The sequence below is a fragment of the Falco biarmicus genome, chromosome 5 (assembly GCF_023638135.1).
Source record: "Falco biarmicus isolate bFalBia1 chromosome 5, bFalBia1.pri, whole genome shotgun sequence".
Lineage (NCBI taxonomy): Eukaryota > Metazoa > Chordata > Aves > Falconiformes > Falconidae > Falco > Falco biarmicus.
In genome coordinates this window covers 56,946,525-56,966,184 of record NC_079292.1, presented here as the reverse complement: position 1 = coordinate 56,966,184, position 19,660 = coordinate 56,946,525, and the positions used below count along the sequence as shown (strand labels likewise).

The following is a 19,660-nucleotide window of genomic DNA, read 5'->3' as shown; positions in this document are numbered from 1 at the left end:
GATACATTGTTAGCTCTGTGCAAAACCAAACCTGACTGTTTTTAGCTTGAGGCAAGATACCAGAGCTCTGCTTGCCCCACGCAACTGATATTTCATCTCAAGAATTAGTTCCTGTGTGGCCCACTGATTCCATATGCACAGTGGGATCCTCTATCTTCAGTTTAAAGCACTGAGTCCTTGTGACATAGCCATGAGTATCTCATGAAGTACCTTATGTTTGCCTCTTCATCCTTGGAAAATATTTTCTGTGAGGAATTACACCAGGATCTTTGTCTCCGTACTGATAGCTATTTTTTTTTTCTTAAACGAGAGCTAAGTCAGTGTCTTTGTGCAGAGTTTCAAACCCAAGTGCTTGAACTGGTGGGGCTCCTAATCCTCAGAGGTGAGCATGTACTTTAAAACGGCTTAATGCTTACAGTTTCTAAATATGCATGGATCAAACAGACTCCAGGATGAGCTATAAGAGTTCAGACTTTCTGCAAACTTGCACTTTAAACTGGAAGCCTAATCAGGAGTGAAGGAGTATAGTTGAGAGGTTGCCATGTATTCTTTCCATAGAAATCTTTAAGTAGGTGGTTCACTGCTGGCTGTGTTTGACTAACATATAAATTCCAGCTTCAGCTGACACCTGCTCATGCTCACGGGTGCTCCTTGTCACCCACATGCACACAACACATACCTACCCTCCAAGCGTACACAGACCAGCTCATTCACAGTTGCTCGGATTTGTACTTGCCAAAGAAAACGCCACACACATCACCTGAAGTATGTGCTGGGACTTCTGTTCCTCCATTCAGGCATACTGCAAGTGAACATCTTTCATTTATAATCAGATTCCTAAAGATGCACATGTTCAAACATACTTTTGCTGGGATGTGTTCAGGCTTGCATGCAGAACACCTGCTCCTGTATGAGGGTAGAAAAGGCACTTCACATGATGCTGCATTCACCCAGTCATGCATGTAATCCCACATTCCCATACACATGCAGAGTCTGCTGTTTTCCATGTGTGTATTGTAGCAAATAATTTAAATCTTTCTTCCCGTCCTGCTTAACATGCAAATGTGGATAGCACATCAAGATTAGAAATAAATGCAGCAGAAAAACTTAAGTCAACCTGAAATGTTGAATGACTCATTCACACCCTTTGCGCAGTGTTCCCTTTTTGCCACATGTAATCTATTGAATAGTCTGAAGGCTGTGTGGTTCCCTGCTGCAGAGCAGCAATCGATCACTTGCTCACTGGAGGAGTGGGACCGTGATTATTTCTGCAGTGTGTACGGGGGTTGCACAGTGAGGTTCCAGTTAGCCTCATTGCCGTGAAGGTGCCCACGCTGTAGGAATGGGAAACGTAGGATGCCGGGACTGATCTACCTATAAGGAACTTTATGTGCCTAATTGTGTCTTGGTCTGCATGTTAGTTCAGTAACAAATATTCCTGCATCAGGGTATGACCTGGGTATTTTTATTCCAAGTGATGAGAATCTATTCCAATTTGGTATAACTTGATTATGAATTAAGATAAACAAGAATGAGTTGTTCCTACTTCAGAGTAAAAATGTCTACATGTTAAATCATTCAGGAACTGCTGCTGTACTTGAATTTCAAAGGTATCGTAATCCAAGTGAACTAAAAAATGCATAGACAAACATGAAATATGTTCCACACTTCTACTTAAAATGGTGTGATTGCTGTGCAGAGACAAACCCCAGAAATAGTAACAAGCTGGCATTCACATTTACCTTATAAAGAGAAGAAAAATTGGATTGACTGTTGAAGTTGCATCTTCAAATGTATGAATTATTCTAATTGATTGCTTTCAAAACCCTTTCAGAAGCATTCTCAAATGCAGACGTATATGGGCTGACTTCAATTTATAGAAAGGCTCTTTTGTAGCACTTAGGCTTTGTAAAAGGGGTTCTGTGTTTAAATGTAAGTTGAACCGTGAAGATCCATTAAGCAGAAAAAACATAGTTAATACAACACAGAGGCTGGGAAGGTAAATGTGCAAGCGGTGACATTACACAACGAACGTACCACAGCAGTGCTCATTATACCACATAGCACATATTGCTGGTAGCATTTCAATTTCTCTGCCCTTACTTAAATGTGAAGCTTTATATGTAAAGTATATCAGATCTTCTCAGAGCAAAGGTGGCTGCGAGCTGAAATTATGTGTAACATGTGCAAGGTAAGAGGGCTCTGGGAATCTAATTATCAGATTTACTACATTTGTGCTTAGATTATCGTAGCTAAATGTATGTTGAACTCTCTTTTAAATAAAAGCACAAGAGAAGAGGAAAAATATATAAGGGAAAAGAAGTGAGGCAAACTTTTCAGTAAAAAAACACAACTTGTGCAGTCAGATGCAATTTTGTACAAAAATAGATTTACGGTTAAAATTACAAAGAAATGCTACCTTTCCTTGCTGAGCTAACTGTAGCTCTGCTTTTGTACAAAGCTGTATCTGTTGACACACAATGTAATTTTAGTACTAGAGTTCCAGATTTTGCACAATTACCCATGCTGCCAGGATTAATCTAACAGAAAAAAACACCAAGGAAAGTAGCAGTTTCATCACTGATCTTGCACTTCTTCCCATTTTACACAAAATTTTATCAGCTGGCCTGATCAAAGAAACATGCAGTAGCTGATTTGAAACATAATATTATGTACCTAGCAGTATATACTAGCAGATTTGCATATCATTTTGTTCGCATAACCCACTCAAATGTATTGCTATATAGTAGAGTCCAATATAAGATTAAAAACTATTTTTACCAGATTGGGTTAATGCCTTAATGTAATGAAATCTCCAAGTTGTGCTATGCCCAGAAATAAAGAAATGATAGCTTTCTGTTCCATCCTTCATTTTTACACATGAAAAGAGGAGTTTAACTGCTGTGGAAATGAGCCAAAGACATAAGGTGAACTTACTCCTACTTTAGCACAAATATTTACAGATTTTTTTTGTAGATTTCCATTTCACATTGTGAAATGCGTGATCACGCATAGACAAAGGGAATTTACCATTCACATGCACATCTAGTTTGTGCATCTTCTTGTGCAGACCTGCATGAATGCCAGAATTGCTCAGCTCTTAGTAACAGTACAAGAGCTCAGATTTACAGAACAGTGTGTTGGATAGTGTCTGTTTTTTGGAACTCTCTGACAGTTAAAGCTGGAGATAATGAATCTTAAGTATTCTTTCCCTTATTTAGATACCCAAATATAAGGAAAGCACCTTGGAGTATCTGGATCTAATTGTAAGGTTTATTGTCTGTGGTTTGTTGGTTGGTTGGTTGGTTTTTATCAAGTCTCAAGGTAACAGATGCTTGATTCTGTTTTGACTCCTTTGCTTTGAAAATGACTTTTGGAAAATCCTGATGAAACATGTCTGAAATATAACATCACTCCTCATCCCAGTCTCTTGTATGATAAATTTGAGAAGTATAATTCTCCATTAGACTTGTTGCTAGCAGAACTGTACCCTGGAGCTGATCACAGCTGGTGTGATTCAGAGAGGGTTTGAAGGTACTTGTAATTATATCAAAGACCAGTTTTTGGGTAAGTAGTCCCAAGACTGGATTTCGCAGAGCCTGAACATTGTCTGACACCTCTCAGATCCATCTCAACTGCAGTCTTTTTACTAAGAGTACATCTTCTGAGAGGATAAAGATCATAAAGAGCTACACCTGCATGGAAGTAGATGTATGTGCATGCACATAGATTCCAGAACAAATTCAGAGGTGTACATTCTTGCACTTGTTCTGAGATCTATATCCATTTATCCTCCAATGAACCTTCAATATTAGTGCAAATATACTAAACGCACGAGGTGTGTTAATATATCGATGTGGTATATTTATATAGTAGTCTGTTGTGGCCCTAAATTCTGTGAATCCACAAAATGCAATCTCCACCAGTACACAAAAGTAGATAGATCCCTTGCATACATATGCATATGCACAGTAGGAAAAGGATTGTTATTCTGATAACCACACGCTTGCAGTATAACACGTATCAGCCAGTGCTGAAGCTTACCAAAAGGAGATGAGAAAAATTGAGAGGCAGTTAGCTAGATAAGATATGAAAAAGTAGCACAGAAGGAAGTGGCTACATTTTTTATACTTCAGTTGTTTGTCTGTAGGGCTTGAGAAGGAGCTGCTTGACAATTGTGCCAAAAGAGACCATTCAAAGCAACTTCCCATCAGGCGGCATTCCTCAAGTGTCTGCTCTTTGGGAGCAGTCAGGGAAAATTCATTCTGTGGGAAGCAGTTAATGGAGCTGCATTACCGACCCCTTATTGCTCTGTCTGATAGAAAGACAGCAGGTTCACTTTGGCAGCTCCAGAGCCCTGATCAGTTCAGATTAGGGGCGTATCATCTGTCTGGCTTAATCAGGCATGTTTAGATATATTTATCATGATTAGAAGGGTGTAGCAGAGGGTGGGGGAAGAAATAAAGAGTAAGATTACTTTTCTCTAGCTTCAAATGGAAGTTTAGCAAATCCCACTGAGTCACTAGGTGCTCATCAAAGGGAGAATTTAAATTCTGGAAAGGGATGTTTTGTTGAACACTCCAGCACTAGATTCAAATCACTGAAGAAAGGTCTCTTTTTCTTTCTCTCCCTTCCTTTCTCCTTCTACCACTTGCTTGCAGCAAAGAAGAAAATCAGCAGCTCGTGTAGCCCATGTTGATTTTGGCTTGATGGGCACACAGCCCCTGCTTAGCTTATCTGAACTTCGAATTCTAGTAGTATGATGACAAAATTAGCTACCATCATAATGGCCTAGATGTCGGACCTCTGTATTTTTGCCATGTTTATCTTTCAGGGACGCACATGATACCATTGCAACAGCCTCTAGGACTTATTTTGCTACTTATTAGTATTCAGAAGCAATGATAATAAACAAATCATAAACACTGGGAAGAGGCTCCTTTTTCTGTCGGTAACAGCGCTTCTCTGTCTTCACCTGGCTGGTTTTTTTGGATTTGAACACTGTAAAGAGAATTATCCCAATGTATTATAATGTCAGATGTGCCAAAATTGCTGCAGATGTAACTTGGTATAGTTCATACATGTTGGTGGAGACCAACTGGTTAATTCTTAAGAGCCTCTGAAAGAGGTGGTATTGGCTCCCAAGAAAGCAGTAAGGAGGAGAAAGGTTTCTTAGATCTGTTTCAGTGCTGAGTGTGATCAGAAAGTAGTCCTGTTGGAGTAAGGCTCCAGAGCAGAGGTCAGGCTGTGGGATCCATGGTTTCTTGCCCTGAGTAACTGGTCCTTTTTAGCTCTTAGGTGAGCTAAATGTAGGACAGGCTTGGAAAAAAGTGCTGTTATGAGGAGCATATTCTGTTAATCTTTTCCTGTGGTCTTCAACATTTGGGCTTGCAGATTCACCCAGATTTCCCAGCAAAGGCACAAATTGCTGTGTGGTGAACAGAGGCTTCCTTGACTGTGAGCTGGATCTTCTTTGGTCTCATCTGCTGATCCTTAAAATGTAGTTCATGGGCCCAAGCTGAAAACCTCTGGCGCAGAACACTACATAACAGAGCAGGCACACTTTGGCTATGTGTCCTCAGAGTAGGTGACAACACAGAAGCTGTAAGGAAGTTGCTTCTATCTGGACTCTTGGGCAGCAATGCAGCCATTAAAACAAGTCTAAAGAAATCCAGGAGAATTGTTGGCAGGAAAGTAAAAGTTAAATCTTCCCTTTCTCTTTTGTAATATGCCCTTTCTTCCTCTGCTAATCCAGTCAGTTCTGCGACAGTTCAGTTCTTGTGATTCTGTGTCAAGATGATAATCTGGGATGTCACGAGCATGGCTCAGTGTAATCGCCCTACAAATGCAGAAGGTAGAGAACTTAACTGATTAAATACAAAAAGCTATTAGTGAGACACTAATAATTCAGTAATCAGGAGTTATAGGGTAGGGAACACAGAAGAGAAAGTTGGCAGGTTTTGAGGGATTTGAAGAAAATATTTAATATTGTCAAGTTTGCCAATACTTCTTTAAAATAGAAAACTAGGGGATCATAGCAATATATTCCCAAAGAAAAATCTCTCAGAAGTGCAGAGATGCTCATCAGCCAGAATAGTAGAGGGTACCTCTAGAGATGAATTAGCAAAATGATGGGAAGGGTTGCATGAATCAAATAGGAAAAGAACACTGTTGTTCAAGATTAAAGCCAGATCTCCTTGCAATAAATGGTGCTACATCGATAGTACCAGGAAGGTAAAGTTGTATATTCTCCTAGTGCATGAACACCTGTAGAATTAGAACAGTGCTCTTACAGTTAAAGCTTATTCCTGTAAGAAAAGGCTTCACACCTTTAATTAAAAGTTGTACCACATGTGCAAGCACAGTAGGCTGTAGTCATACCAGCTAAACTGAATGTGGTTTGTGAGGGTGATGGTGACAAGACCAGCACTAGAATATGCAGCTGATGACTGAGCTGTTTGAAAATCCTAGAACATGATCAAAGAGGATCACTACAGGTGAGCAACAAGGTGCAGAGCTTTTAAGACAATCTTTGCTAACAGGAAGCATAGCAAATTGGGACAGAGCTCTGCCCAGATCAGTTCACGGAGCTCTGCAGAGCAGCATTTATAGCACTGCCACTCCTGTGCACTCAATCCTGAAAAAAATAACTGCCTACTAATGACCTGTCACTGTGGACAGCTTGAGCAGCTGTTTGCAGAAAGCAAAGCGGTGAGAGAGGATGAATTGCTGTGTGTGAAGCATATCTGAATATGGGGACAGGAATAGATGGAAGATTGGGAAAGACCAGACAGCTTCCATTCATAACATTCAGCTTTATGTGGATTTACAGCCCTGATGCTCCTGAATCCACAGATGCTGAGTTATTACTAACAACAAAATATAACAATAAAAATCTCGCTTGTTTCGATACTTTAACTTCTGTTTCCCTTGTTGGCAATGTTATTTTCTGAAGGCAAACTAATTAAGAACACGGGGAAGTAGTTTACACTGAAGACAAAGCCTAGCCACTTACTTTTTCATATATTATGAACCCGAACAATTCAGAGTAGGCAAAATAGTTGGTTTATATGTTTTATTGGAAATAACCTTTTTTTTCCTTTGCTTTCCTTCTTTTCTTTTCCTTTTTGTTTTCTTTTCTTTCTGGCTACTCCCATGCTTTCCAGATAGAAATTAAAGTGGAAAAGTGCCTTGGAAAAAGTTTTCTCTCTTGAAAATTCAAACCCAGCAAGAAATGACTAAAATTTTTGTGAGCCAATATGTTCTTAGGCAGTTTTCAGACATGTTTGCAAATACCTCTATTTTGGATCATTCACCTGAGTGTAAAAGTAGGGGTAAGTTTATCTGCATTAAGCTCTTTAAATATAGGTCTTCCCAGACAGTATCATAGCCACGGTTCAGCTATCCCACCTGGATTCTGCCACTAGTAGATGATGACATAAGAAATCTGAAGTAGGTAGTTGTGGAATAACCTGTCTGCCTAAGCTTGGCTTTATCCAACTGTCTAACAGACTGGCTAAAACATGGAAGCATGGGGTCTAATGCCCTTCCCATAAGGTTTTTTTACATTAGTTATAGCTGAAATATCTGGGTGTTTCCTCCTATTTTTCAACATAGCTGTGATGCATGTATTGCACATGGTGAAGATGTTAACATACTACCATAACTGTGACAGGGGAGGAGCATATAGGAATGGAGAAGAAAGAAAAATAGTTATTTCCTATCCTTTCTCAATGTTGAGGCCTTGCCACTACTGAGTGTTCTGTTTATGGTATAGAAAGCCACATCTTTTATGGCTTGATATTAAATAGATTTATTATTGTCATGGAATATTTCTGGATACGTAACAGGAATCCATACCAGTGTTTTGTGACGTTGTCAGGCAGCAAACATAAGTGACAGCTCACAGCAGCGTTCTTGCTGGGGGGCCCATTAGATCACATCATGGTAGAAACAGAGAAAATAGGTCGTTCTAACGTGTAGCATAGTGTAATCTGTCAGGCCATTCACAGAGCATGAGAACAAACATAACTTAAAACCAAGAAGACTGTGAGGATTGGTGTCCCACTTTCCTGTAAAGAGGTGTATATTCCTGACATGTACAATGATAGCCACATGTAAAACTTTTCACAGTAAGAGCTAGCTGCTGTACTCTTTCTGTGGCCCCCTGCACCTGTATATTATTTCAGCAAAATACATTGGGCATTATCCTCTTCAGAGGCAATTCTCATGGTTTCTACCCCTTACTGGTTTGAGCGCTTCATAGCTTACAGCTTACCCCTGTTTTAAGTAGCCGGTATTCCAGGGAGATTAGTCCCTCCCCAAAGGATGGTGTGTATGGGGACTGCCACTGCCTGCTGCTGGACTGATTGTCTTAGACTTGCACATTGTGGTGTTTTTTGTGAAGTACTGTGGCCCATAAGAAAGGATGAATTGCATGAGTTTATGGCTCCCAGCAACAGCAGTTTGGGGGGTAAGAACAGGGCAAGTGCACTGTGAAGCTTCTTTCACTAGGCCCTCCCAGATCCTGACACTCTTGAGAATGAGCTCCTAGTGCTTAAGTTATGAGAAATTGTGAATAAAAATTCCTGTTTGCCTTTTCCATGATTCTCATCATTTTCTACATTGCTTTTGCATTTATCCCTCTGTTAAACTTTTTTCCTAGGATGAAGGATCCTAGTCTGTTTAATTTGGTCCTTCCTTGTTCAGAAACTTTCTGTTGCTTTGGTCTGAATTTTGCCTGAATTACTTTCCTCTGCTATTTCTAATGCTACTGTCTCATTTTTTAAATGGAGGGATAAGAACTATATTCAAGTTACAAATACTCAAACAGGTGCCCCAGTGATCTGTACAGTGACATAATGTTGCTTTCTGTTTTGTTCTCTATCGCTTTCCTGACATTTCCTAACCTGCCTTTTTGACTTCCACTGAGCTGACACTTTGATGGAACTATCCACAGCAATCCAAAGGTATCTTTCCTGTGTGGTAATTGCTAGTTTTAAGTTTGTTGCTGTGTTCATATAGTTACAGTTGTTCATTCCCATGTCCATTACTTTGCAGTCATTGGTGCTGAGATTCATCTTGCACTTCAACAGTGTTTTGAAAACCATCTCCACCATCACCATCTTTGAGCAGATTTAATTTGTATTACCTTGACATTTTTTTCTCATCAGTAAGCTTTGTCACTTCATTTTTTCCAGATCATTTATGAATCTGTTGAACAGCTCATTCAAATTGTTTCCCAACTTACTCAGTTGTAAGTCCCTATAGGACCTTCCCTTTTACTCTTTGAGCACTTAGGAGGTTGTTTTTTTAAGAGCCTTCAGTGAGAGACTCCATCAAAAAGGCTTTAGAAATGCAAGGTTTATATCAAGTGATCACTCCTATCCACATGCTTATCTGCTCCTTCAAAGAACTCAATCAGATTTGTGCAGTATGACTTCCTTCTACAAAAGCTATGTGAGGGGCAATTGCTATGTCATTTCTCCTTTATGGCCAGTAATTCTTTTCTTCAGTATCGTTTCTACCAATTCCAGGCATACAGAAGTCAGACCTTCTGCCCCTTGCATCCCCTCAAAATGCTTTTCAATCACAGGCATTGTGTTTGCTGCTTTTTCTAGTTCTAGTACAGAGGCTGGGTTAGGTCTTACATTGTATGCCGCAGTTTAATTGCTCAGCCTTTACTATTTCATGTTCAGTTTAGATTTCAGTCAAGATTTCTGAAATATCAAATCCTTGGATTTACTCTTGTTCATTTACTGATTTGTCCTAAAACCTTTTCTTCCAGTTCTTCAGATTAAGACAGTTCCCCTGGCTCTTCTCTGCAAAGAAAACCCCAGTGTGGGAACCTCCTTACATCCCTACAGAAGATGCATGGATGCAGAGAATTTATTTAGCTTTTGTACTTCATCCTTATCTTCTTTGAGCACTCTTTTTACATCTCAATCATCTGTCAGCCCTACGGACCCTCTGGCAAGCTTCCTGATTCTGTTGTCTTTGAAAATAATTTTATTACATGTTTTTATGTCTTCAGCTACTTGTTCCTCAAGATACGCTTTTCAACAAACTTAGGGTGTCTCATTTCACTTAACAGATCTATACTCTTTTCTCTTTTCCTTATTTGGGCAGAACTTGCACTTTTTGAGGGACAGGATCCTCTTCCATTCAGCTATTAAATGAGCCTGGTCTGAGGCAGCAGCAAAGGGAAGGTCCTTTTGAACTGACACCACCATTTTAAATATGCAGTGTACCAAATATTTCCAGCATTAGAGACTGATAATTGTCTGTGCCCCGCTCTGTCCTGTGACAGACACTATTCTGTGCCTCTGTCCCCCATGCCTATTTCTGACTGTCCTCGTCCACACACGTGGACCCATTACTGATGTGGTACACTGTCATTGCGGGGAGGAGCCTGATACAGGCTCAGCTCTCCTTCTCTTCCTTCCCTTAGAGAGTAACGCACCTCCTGCTTTCTAGCGAAGCACCAGAAGAGAGGAGAGCTTCTACAAGGTATGGGGCAAGTGTGGCTCTGAGACTTGAGTGGGGGGAGCTGTGTGGGAAAGATACTAAGGAGGAAAGGAGGGTTTTGTAAGGAGATGTAAAGTACTGCTCGGTAGAGAAAGAGCATGGGATCCCAGTGCCATCTTGTTCATCAGCTTCCACAACAGAGCAGTGCTTTTGCAGAAAAAAATGCTGTGCCTGAGCCAAATCTGACCAGCTGGAAGCTGAGGGAGGAGGTGGGCAAACAGAAGGAAGTGCCTGCCCCCACCCTAGTCTTCCACACCAACCCTTCTGGCACAACAAATATTCATGATTTCATAGTGTCATGGTATTGTGCTCCTCTCTTTGGGGCTGCTGTTGCACAGGCTTCCCAACTTCTCCAGTGCTGCACAACTCTACTCTCATGACTGAACGCAGCACAGAAGACCCAAGACAAAGTTCCCCAGGAAGATTAAGCACCATCCTAGTCTGAGGCATTTCTTACCAACTGCTGTTGGTTAGAGTCCTGAAAGTCTGTTCTGTGAATCCTGTTCCTAGGAGGCTTATTTTGTCTGCGTACAGAGGCTCAGCCCAAGTATTATGCATTGCTCTGGATGGTAGGATAGCTAAGACTTATATGTGACAGTGCTGAGTGTTTTAGTGACTTGTTCTCCCTTATATATTTTACTCTCTTATCGCTGACAGTCAGTGGAGCTGCACCATTAACTCTGTAGCAAGAGGTTTGTGTTTTTGGAAAGAAATATTCCCATGCCACTTGTATGTGGCTTAGCTGGTGAAAACAAAGCTTTTATCTATCACAGCTCTTGTAGATAACGGGTCCCTTCTCTGTTGTTTCTGCTGTACAGATGTTCAGAGTTGAATTCTGTCCCTGGTTGCTTGTCAGTCCAATAGGTTGTTCTTGCAGAGCCGAAGAAAGACAGAGTAGCTCACGCTGTGTATCTCAGTGCAAAACCTCACTGGATGGAGCCGCAGGCTGGAAATGCACATGCTGCAGGCATAAAAATAAAATATTTTGTTCATATGGCTCCTTTAAGTGGGCACATTTTTGCAACTGTGCCCTCTGTCTGTGATGTTGATATGTTAATATGTGAGATTGAGCTGGGCTGAGCCCAGGCAGTCCCTAAGTGGTAAACTCTTCATAGGTGGTGACCTTCCCTGGCATTGTTATTACTGAATTTTGACCCAGCTTGATGTAGGGTGTTGAAATCTTTGGGATGCTGCTGTCAGAATATGTTGCGTGCTGACATGATTTAGGCCTTGGCACTTTTCATCAACAGAGAAATGCTGATGTTCTTGCTCAGAGAATAGCATTCTGCCAAACTAAAATACCTCCCTAATGCTCTCAAAGCCACACTGCTTTTCATTTTTCCTTTTATCAATCTTCTGCTGCACTGGTCCCACAGAATTGCAGTAGCCTGATGCCCCTTGGATCTGCTTCGCTACAATAGGGAATCACAGAGAAAATTCACCTCCATGTAGAAAGCCAGCACAAAATGGGGAGTACTGGTCAACTCATGCTCCAAACTGAAAAATCTTCTTTTGAACATTGCATAGACTTCATGCTAAACTCTGTACAAAAGTGATTTTCACACAGAACTTTATGCAGTCTAAAACTGTCCTTGGTTACTCGAAAGCTTAAAGGAGTTGTACCAGTTAGTTATAAGCAGAATCTGTCTCTCTGTGAACTGCAGTGCTGTCCTTTGGGACAAAAGGTGCTTGAGAAATGTAAGTTATGACAATAATGTAAAAATACCTGTCTCTCTGTGTCACAGGGTAGTGCTTGAAGTCAGGCACATGCAGAGAGGGGAGGAATGGGCCCCTGGCAGGGGAGTTTTCATGAGGGCCCAGCACTGACCCATGTGGAGTGAGAATTCTCAAGTTACAGATGGAAGGAGGAACAGGATCACAAAAACAAACTGGTTTGAAGTTCAGGTGACGAGAAGTGGTAGGCTGGAGTTCAAAGACAGGATTATTGGCTAGTGTTGCTTTAGTAGTTGGTGGGGGAAGAGCTTAAGGCCACAGTATTACTGCATTGCTGATTTATCAACACAGCCAACACTGTGTATGGTATTTGAGTCGCTTCTAAATCCAGCCACTGGCAATGAAAAGCACATTTAATCCATGTGTTAGATTGTTTGAAGAAGTATCTGTCTCCTGGTCTCTCCCTAAGGTTGGGATTGCTGAAATTGAAATGGAGGTGAGAGAGAAGATTTTAACTGTTTCAGAAACCCTTCTCCTTCTGAGGGGGTCACATCTCCAATAACATCTTTTAACATTTGAGATACTGAAAAATTAAAGGCTCTCTCCCCTTTTGCCCCCTGCAGAGAGAACCCCCACTGTCTCTTCTGTGACTAAGGGTCAAAAATCAAAGACAGGATTTGTATTTAAACAGTTTATTGTTTTTAAGTGTGAGGGCTTTTTTTTTTTCTCTCAAGCTGGGATTAATGGTCTACACTTAGGAGTTCCACAAATCATCTGCCTTGTTGGCTCTGGTCTCTCTGCAGCAGCCCACTGCTGCAAGATAAAACACCGAAAAACATCCCTTATTAAAGTAATTCTCCTTTAGCCTTTTTCTTCAGTTCTCTTCCATGAAAGAGTATCATTGTTTAACTAGTGCCCACAATGGTTAATTCCCTTGATTTAATACATGCATGCTCTGTTAGCATGCTGGCTGTGGGAGGTTGTAGACTGAAGCTCCAAAAATGTCAGTGCAAGAACAGAGGAAAGTTCTCAGATTAGGCCTGAGTTGCACCTGCAGAGTTACATCAATGCTGGAATAAGAGTGGGGCAATCAGAGGATGAACCTAAGCTATATTTGCAAATCTGTAAACAGTATCCAAAGTAAGAATTAGAGCATCAGTAAGTCGACAGCGAGAAAAAGGGATGAAAATGTTGGAATAGCTGGAAAGCTGAAGACTGAAAATACATTGGTAAAACATAGGGATTATACTCCACTATTGATGTATATTGACAAAACCCTAAGGCAATGAGCTAGAATAGCAGGCATATAGCAGACCATAACTGACCTATGTACTTGTCCTGGTTTCAGCTGGGATAGAGTTAATTTTCTTCTTAGTAGCTGATACAGCACTGTTTTGAATTTAGTATGAGAATAATGTTGACAACACCCTGATGTTTTAGTTGTTGCTATGCAGTGCTTACTTTAAGTCAAGGACTTTCCAAGTTTCCCATGTTCTGCCAGTGAGCAGGAGCACAAGAAGACAGGAGGAAGCAGAGCCACAACAGCTGACCCGAACTAGCCAAAGGGATATTCCATACCACAGAACATCATGCTTGGTATATAGACTGGGGGGAATTGGTTGGGAGTCACCGATAGCTGCTCAGGGACTGGCTGGGCATCAGTCAGCCGGTGGTGAGCAATTGTATTGTGCATCACTTGGGGTTTTTTTTTCCCTTGGGTTTTATTCCTCGCTCCTCTTCATTACAATTATTGGTTTTGTTGTTATTATTATTGTTGGTTATTTTTACTTTCTTTCAATTATTAAACTCTTCTCATCTCAACCCACGGTTTTACCTTTTTCCAGTTCTCTTCTCCATCCCACCAGGGCAAGGTAGGGGTGTGGAGTAAGCAAGCAGCTGCATGGTATTTATTGCTGGCTGGGGTTAAACCATGACAGCACTCCAACCTACATGGGGGGCCCCAGCACCGAAACAATCCTAATTGCTATAGGATGGGTTAATACTAAATGAGCAGATCTGTCTGTGGACTGACAAAAAAATTGCCTTGGGGCCACATAGTTCAATCAGTCGCGTGAATACAAATTCACCTATAAGCAGTGAAAAAGAGGGTGCTAACAGATCCAAAAGCATGTGAAGATCTTTTTATAGTTAAAAGTGAGATTTAACATATCTCAGAATTAATCTCCAGTGATGTTACAGCCCCTCTTGTGGATCACTTTACCTGGACATCTTTAGTCAAGTGCAAAGGGATTCTGCAAGCAGGAAATAGACAACTTAGCCAATAAATACATGCTTCTTACAGCTAACACACACAGAAGCTAGCTAGGATTTAGTGAAATATTAGGCTAAGCATTAGCATACTCGTTGCCTGTATAAAGGCACCTGAAGAGTTTTTGCTGGTGAGGCAAGCATCAATCAGGACAGAAGAGTCAGCCTCCATGGTTGCCATCTGCCACCAGCTGGGCCAGAACTGATAGCACTGACAACTCAGCTCAGGTGACCCCAATGATTTGTGACTGGTCCTCAGCCAGACTGACTATCTGAACTAAACCTCCTTTGGTTTTGTTTTTCCTCTGAAACTTTATATCTTTCCATGCTGGTGTTTTTTCTTCTTGAATCCCAGGGCTACTGCTGGTGCTGTCTTAACAGCCCTATATATTATTATATATACATATATAATATATAACAGCCCAACAGTCTATAATTTTCACCCTGCAGACTTTCTCCCAGCTTATTCTCAGCAGTTTGAGTCAAATTGCACCGTATCAGTGATGGGCTCTGGATCCTTGGTACACAGGTGGTTAAATCCCTGGGCTGTGTGTCAAAGGGGGAAGCTTACAGCAGGTATTGCAGAGAACGAGGGGCTACAGCACCCTGTTGATTTTGAAGTGGCATAATTTTGGAGGTTGCTCAGTATCAGTACTTTATATATTGGGGATCTTGGTTCAGTTCTAACAGGAGACAAGAAATAGCCCTCTAAGTAGGGTTCTTCATATGGTTTCTTTCTAGGACTTTCTGGTTAAGAATGTTTTGGGTCAGGCAAGTTGGCACTTCTTCTCAAGTCATAAAATATGGCTGGTTTTGCAAGAGGCTTCAGGGTCATTGTTCCCAGATGAACCTAGCTTAGTAACCATAAAAATTACTTCTATATTGGAGCTGTCTGATGGTCTTCACAAGTTAGGCTGCAAGAGCATCTACCAGCAGTTCACTTGCTTAATGTGGCACTGCCTAGCTATTTCTTGTCTTGTCACTGGCAGTCTCACAGCTGAGCTGCAGAGCCCAAGAGCCAGCCATGGGAAAGGAGTAACTCTTGATTATAGAAGTGGTCCTGCTGGGGTACATCTGAGTTACACGAGCAGGAAGTGGTGAAGAAGCAAAGTTCATGTTGCTACTTCCCCTGTCACATCTGCTCTGCTGATGAAAAGCAGGCTTTGGTTTGCAGGTTGTCTGGTACATTTCAGGCTCCTAGGTTACCAACACCGAGGTAGAGTAAGGGCGTGCTACTTGTCAGTGCTACAGTTTCACTCTCTGCTTGCTCCAAAATAGGGGATACAGCCTTTCTGCAAACAGTTTTTCCTAGCTGCTATTTGTGGTCACCCATGCTAAGCTGTCACAGAGAAAAACCTCTTTCAACCTTCGTTATTGTGGCCCCGTCCAAGAAAAAAAATGTATTTATTGCAGGGCGTTCATTTTGTCTACATTTTGTCTCACCCTTGAGATAAAGAGTAAGTCACTGCAGAGGAAAAATGCATTCTTCTATTGCATGACAGAATCACTTGCTTTATTGGAAACTGTGGCAGCGTATTGATTGGTCTATGCAGAAGGTTTTCCCTGATACCAGCTTATTTGGGTGATGTGTTCAAACTTCTTGGTGAGACTGCTGCAGAGAAAGAGATCTGTTGGAATAAGCATACAGAACAAGTTGTTTGAACTACTGACTTAAGCTAATTATAGCCTCTTGGCCAAGGCGTCTCCTCTACTTGCTAATGTCTTTCCACGTCTAATAACTAATGTCTACCAATGGCTGGTGTGTGCTCATCCATGTATAAATCACAGCATTGCCTATAAGCTTTCTAGAGGCTAGACTCAGCAGTCCCAGCAGCTCATAGATGTTGACAAGCATATACTTCTTCCAGCTTTGCTCTGCCACCAAGACACGGTATGGAAGCCATCGCCAAGTTTGATTTCAGTGCCTCTGGAGAGGATGAGTTGAGCTTCCAGGCTGGCGATATGCTGAAGGTAAGTGCAGCTTCAGGCTTGACTAAACAGCATTTCCGAGAAAGCTGCCATTCTATGCTCCCATTTGCCTTGGCAAAACAGATGAAGACAGATGCCTATAGATTGGGATAAAATTGCAGGATACTCATCTCCCATAGGGCTTGCTATAGGTCAATGAACAATACCCACGTTGCTTGAGTCTGTGTCCACTTCACTTGATTTTATACCCATAAACTATGGAATTAGTTGCCCTGCAGTCCTCCAGTAGTCGGCAGGGAAGGATAAGTACCTTTGCTGGAACAGATATCCAGTTCTTCAGTGGACAGATTTTGAGGGTCCTGTCTGTTTCCATTGACTATATAGGTAGTCTAGGGTGACTATGTTTAAGATAATTATGTCTAAAGGCAGGCAGGATGGCTTCCTTATTTCCAGCTCTTAAACTGTTTAAAAGATAGTTGTTATGCATTATAGAACTTTTATCTAACTTTTCACTGTAAGTAGTTACTGTTAGCTGCTGCAGGGGTTTTAGGCAATTGCAAATAGAAAATCCATGAGACAGTCTGTTACACACATAAATGGAAGAGTTTAAGAGGTCTTGGGCTAACAATATATACATCCTTGCAGGAATTTAGCAGTGAGGGAATGACAGAAGTAGGGTTGATCATATACAATACAGAGTATTTAAGAGTCTCTTTAAAGTTTTTGCATGTGTTATGGTAGAACAGTTCTTGTTAACCCAACCCTACGTCCCTGTATGGTCCCAGCTATTCCAATTAATAAGATACTGGGTCTCAGCCTTGCCTCATCCATCACCACCATTTCTTATTTTATTGGCCTTTTAATTTTTGAAGCTTAGACAAAGCTGATGGCATCCAGAACTCATTAAGATCAAATACCAGTTTTTCCCAAAGAGCTATGAGCAGGTTCTGGAGAAATCACTGCCTTTCTTCAGCATAAATGAACACTCTCATTTCTAATTCTTCCTTAGATCAAAAGTAGTCCCCATGTCCCTACGTGTCCCGTGATTTTTACCTGATACCTTCTTCCTCAGAGACTTTCATCAAGTCCCTGGCTGGGGTGATGGTGTTGACTAGATCAGTTTTCCTTCTGTTCCTCAGTTTCCCTTCCTGTAAAATCATTATAAGCTAGAGCTTCCTTTCAAAGTATGTGGGAAGCTACTGATGAAAAGTGTCAAGTAACACTAAATATCAGTATTATTATTAGTTGTCACAGAGACTTCACTACCAGAAAAGTCAGACTACCTCTTGCTTTAACATCCTTGAGGTAAACAAAATAACACCTTAGCTGCCCAAGCCATAGTAACAGCAAATTAGCCTGAGTAACACCTTTCTTCTGGCATACGCACACATACATTCATACCCTGTCATAAGCCCCCTCCTGCTGCCTGCACAAGCTGCTTGCTGGCTGTCTTTTCTGATTTATGAAGGAGATAAGATGAACAGTATTGATGTAGAGATTAGAAAACAGGAAGCATGAGGCCCTCAACCAGCAATGACAGGAGGAAATCCACCCTCTCAGCCCCCCCACATCCTTCTCTAAAAGGATGACATACTGAGAGAAACCTGCCAGCCCTGCACCAAGAACCAGCAGGTGGGTCTTTCTGGAAACTTCACTGCCAGCAGAGCAGGGCCTGAGCATGACCAGGGAGGGAGTAGCTATCATCCCCTTTGGTCGGCCACAGCAGCAAAAAAGAGCCTTAATCCAGTATCTGGGGATGGTAGAAGCAGTGACTATACAAGCAGGAAATTCCACAGCTTTCTGTTTCCCAACCTTTCTGTATCCAAATGCATAAAAAAGGCCTACGTGGCAGGCAAGGCAATGGGGAATTGGCCCCAGAGAGAGTAACATCCTGTTGCCAACACCAAGTAGTAAGAATGTGCATTGGGCTCCCAAAACATGGGATTGGCTTACAAAATATGCATTATTATTGTTAACAATGGATTTTAAATTAAGCCTTTTCCACTTGCTTTCTCCTTTTAAAACTGTCACGGCTCATGCTTTCAGGCTCCTCTCCAAAACCAGAGAGAATAGAAACATGTTCTATTTCATAAAGTGGAATTCTGTCCCAGGAGTTGGAATGTCAAACAGAACACCAAAGACCACAACATCTGCAGTAAAATCACAATGTGGTTGCATTCCCGTCCTCTCTCCTCTAGCTGAGGGCTGTATCAGGGGCCATCAGCCAGGGAGCAGTGAATATGGGCAGTCCCTGGTCAGCAGTGCAGTCCCCCAGGACCATTACACTCGACTTCAATGTGGGTACACTTGAAGCTGTTCCAGTGTGCACTGTGGACTGGCTTCCTGCTATCCTACGATCTCTTAAGTGTAATAGTGGCTTTTAAATGTTTTTTGCCTCCTCCCTTTATCTACCTTGGCAATGTCCAGGGTAGCTGAAGGGTTAACCCACTAATTAACCTCTTGCAAAATGACATATGAGAGAGCACACAGTAACATCTGTGCAGTCATGACACACACACACACACAGATATAGCTGTATATCCCTTTATGCCCATACACGTCAAAGGAGTTTTCAGAGGTTTTTTCCTCCCTTGCGAAACAGAGATGCTCCGATACCAACTATCAAAAGCAGCAGAGAGAGCTCCTTAAACTCCTATTAAGTCTTTCGGAGCTGAATTTCTCCATTTCACAGACATCAGAGACATGCAAACAGCATCCCCAGCCACCTGGACAGGCATTCAGATGAAGGGATAAAGTTAACAAGCAATCCCTCTAATTCTGCTTGGCCTTCTTTATTGCTTTGTTTGCTCTGAAGTGGTCATCAGCCAGTAACCTTGCTGCACGGTGGGTGGGAAGTAAAGCATATGTGGAGTTCTTTTCTATTCTTACAAGAAATGCTAAGTTTCTGCCAGAATCTTAGATACATACGCCTTTCTCAGGAGACATGTTTATTCCACCCATCTCTCCATTGCAGGTTTTGAGCTCCCAGGAAGAGTGGTACAAGGCTGAGCTCAGAAGTCAAGAGGGCTACGTTCCAAAGAACTTCATTGATTTTCATGTTCCCCCGTAAGTGCCACGGAAAGTGTGTGCACCACCATTGCACGTTTTCACAGAGTGCTGCCAAGAACATGTGTGCATGCATACACAAGGGAAGACATGACAGAGGAAGCACTGGTTATTACATACTGCAGTTTAAACTGGCAAGGACTGCCATAATGCCATACATAGTTCTGCCAGTGCATCTTATTTCTACCCTAAAGCA

The 19,660-nt window shown here is 41.6% G+C and overlaps 1 protein-coding gene across 6 annotated transcripts in view; it reads left to right on the top strand.

Annotated features, from left to right (window-relative positions):
- The window catches only part of GRAP2 (GRB2 related adaptor protein 2), a 119,137-nt gene that overhangs the window by 88,216 nt on the left and 11,261 nt on the right, over positions 1–19,660 (top strand). For 5 of the 6 annotated variants that reach the window (XM_056340727.1, XM_056340728.1, XM_056340732.1 and 2 more), the window contains 2 exons: positions 16,338–16,440; positions 19,373–19,464. In XM_056340727.1, the coding sequence (XP_056196702.1) occupies positions 16,338–16,440; positions 19,373–19,464 (195 nt within the window). Of the gene's footprint in view, positions 1–10,415; positions 10,510–16,337; positions 16,441–19,372; positions 19,465–19,660 lie in introns of those variants that run through there. The other variant, XM_056340731.1, reaches the window with a different exon arrangement.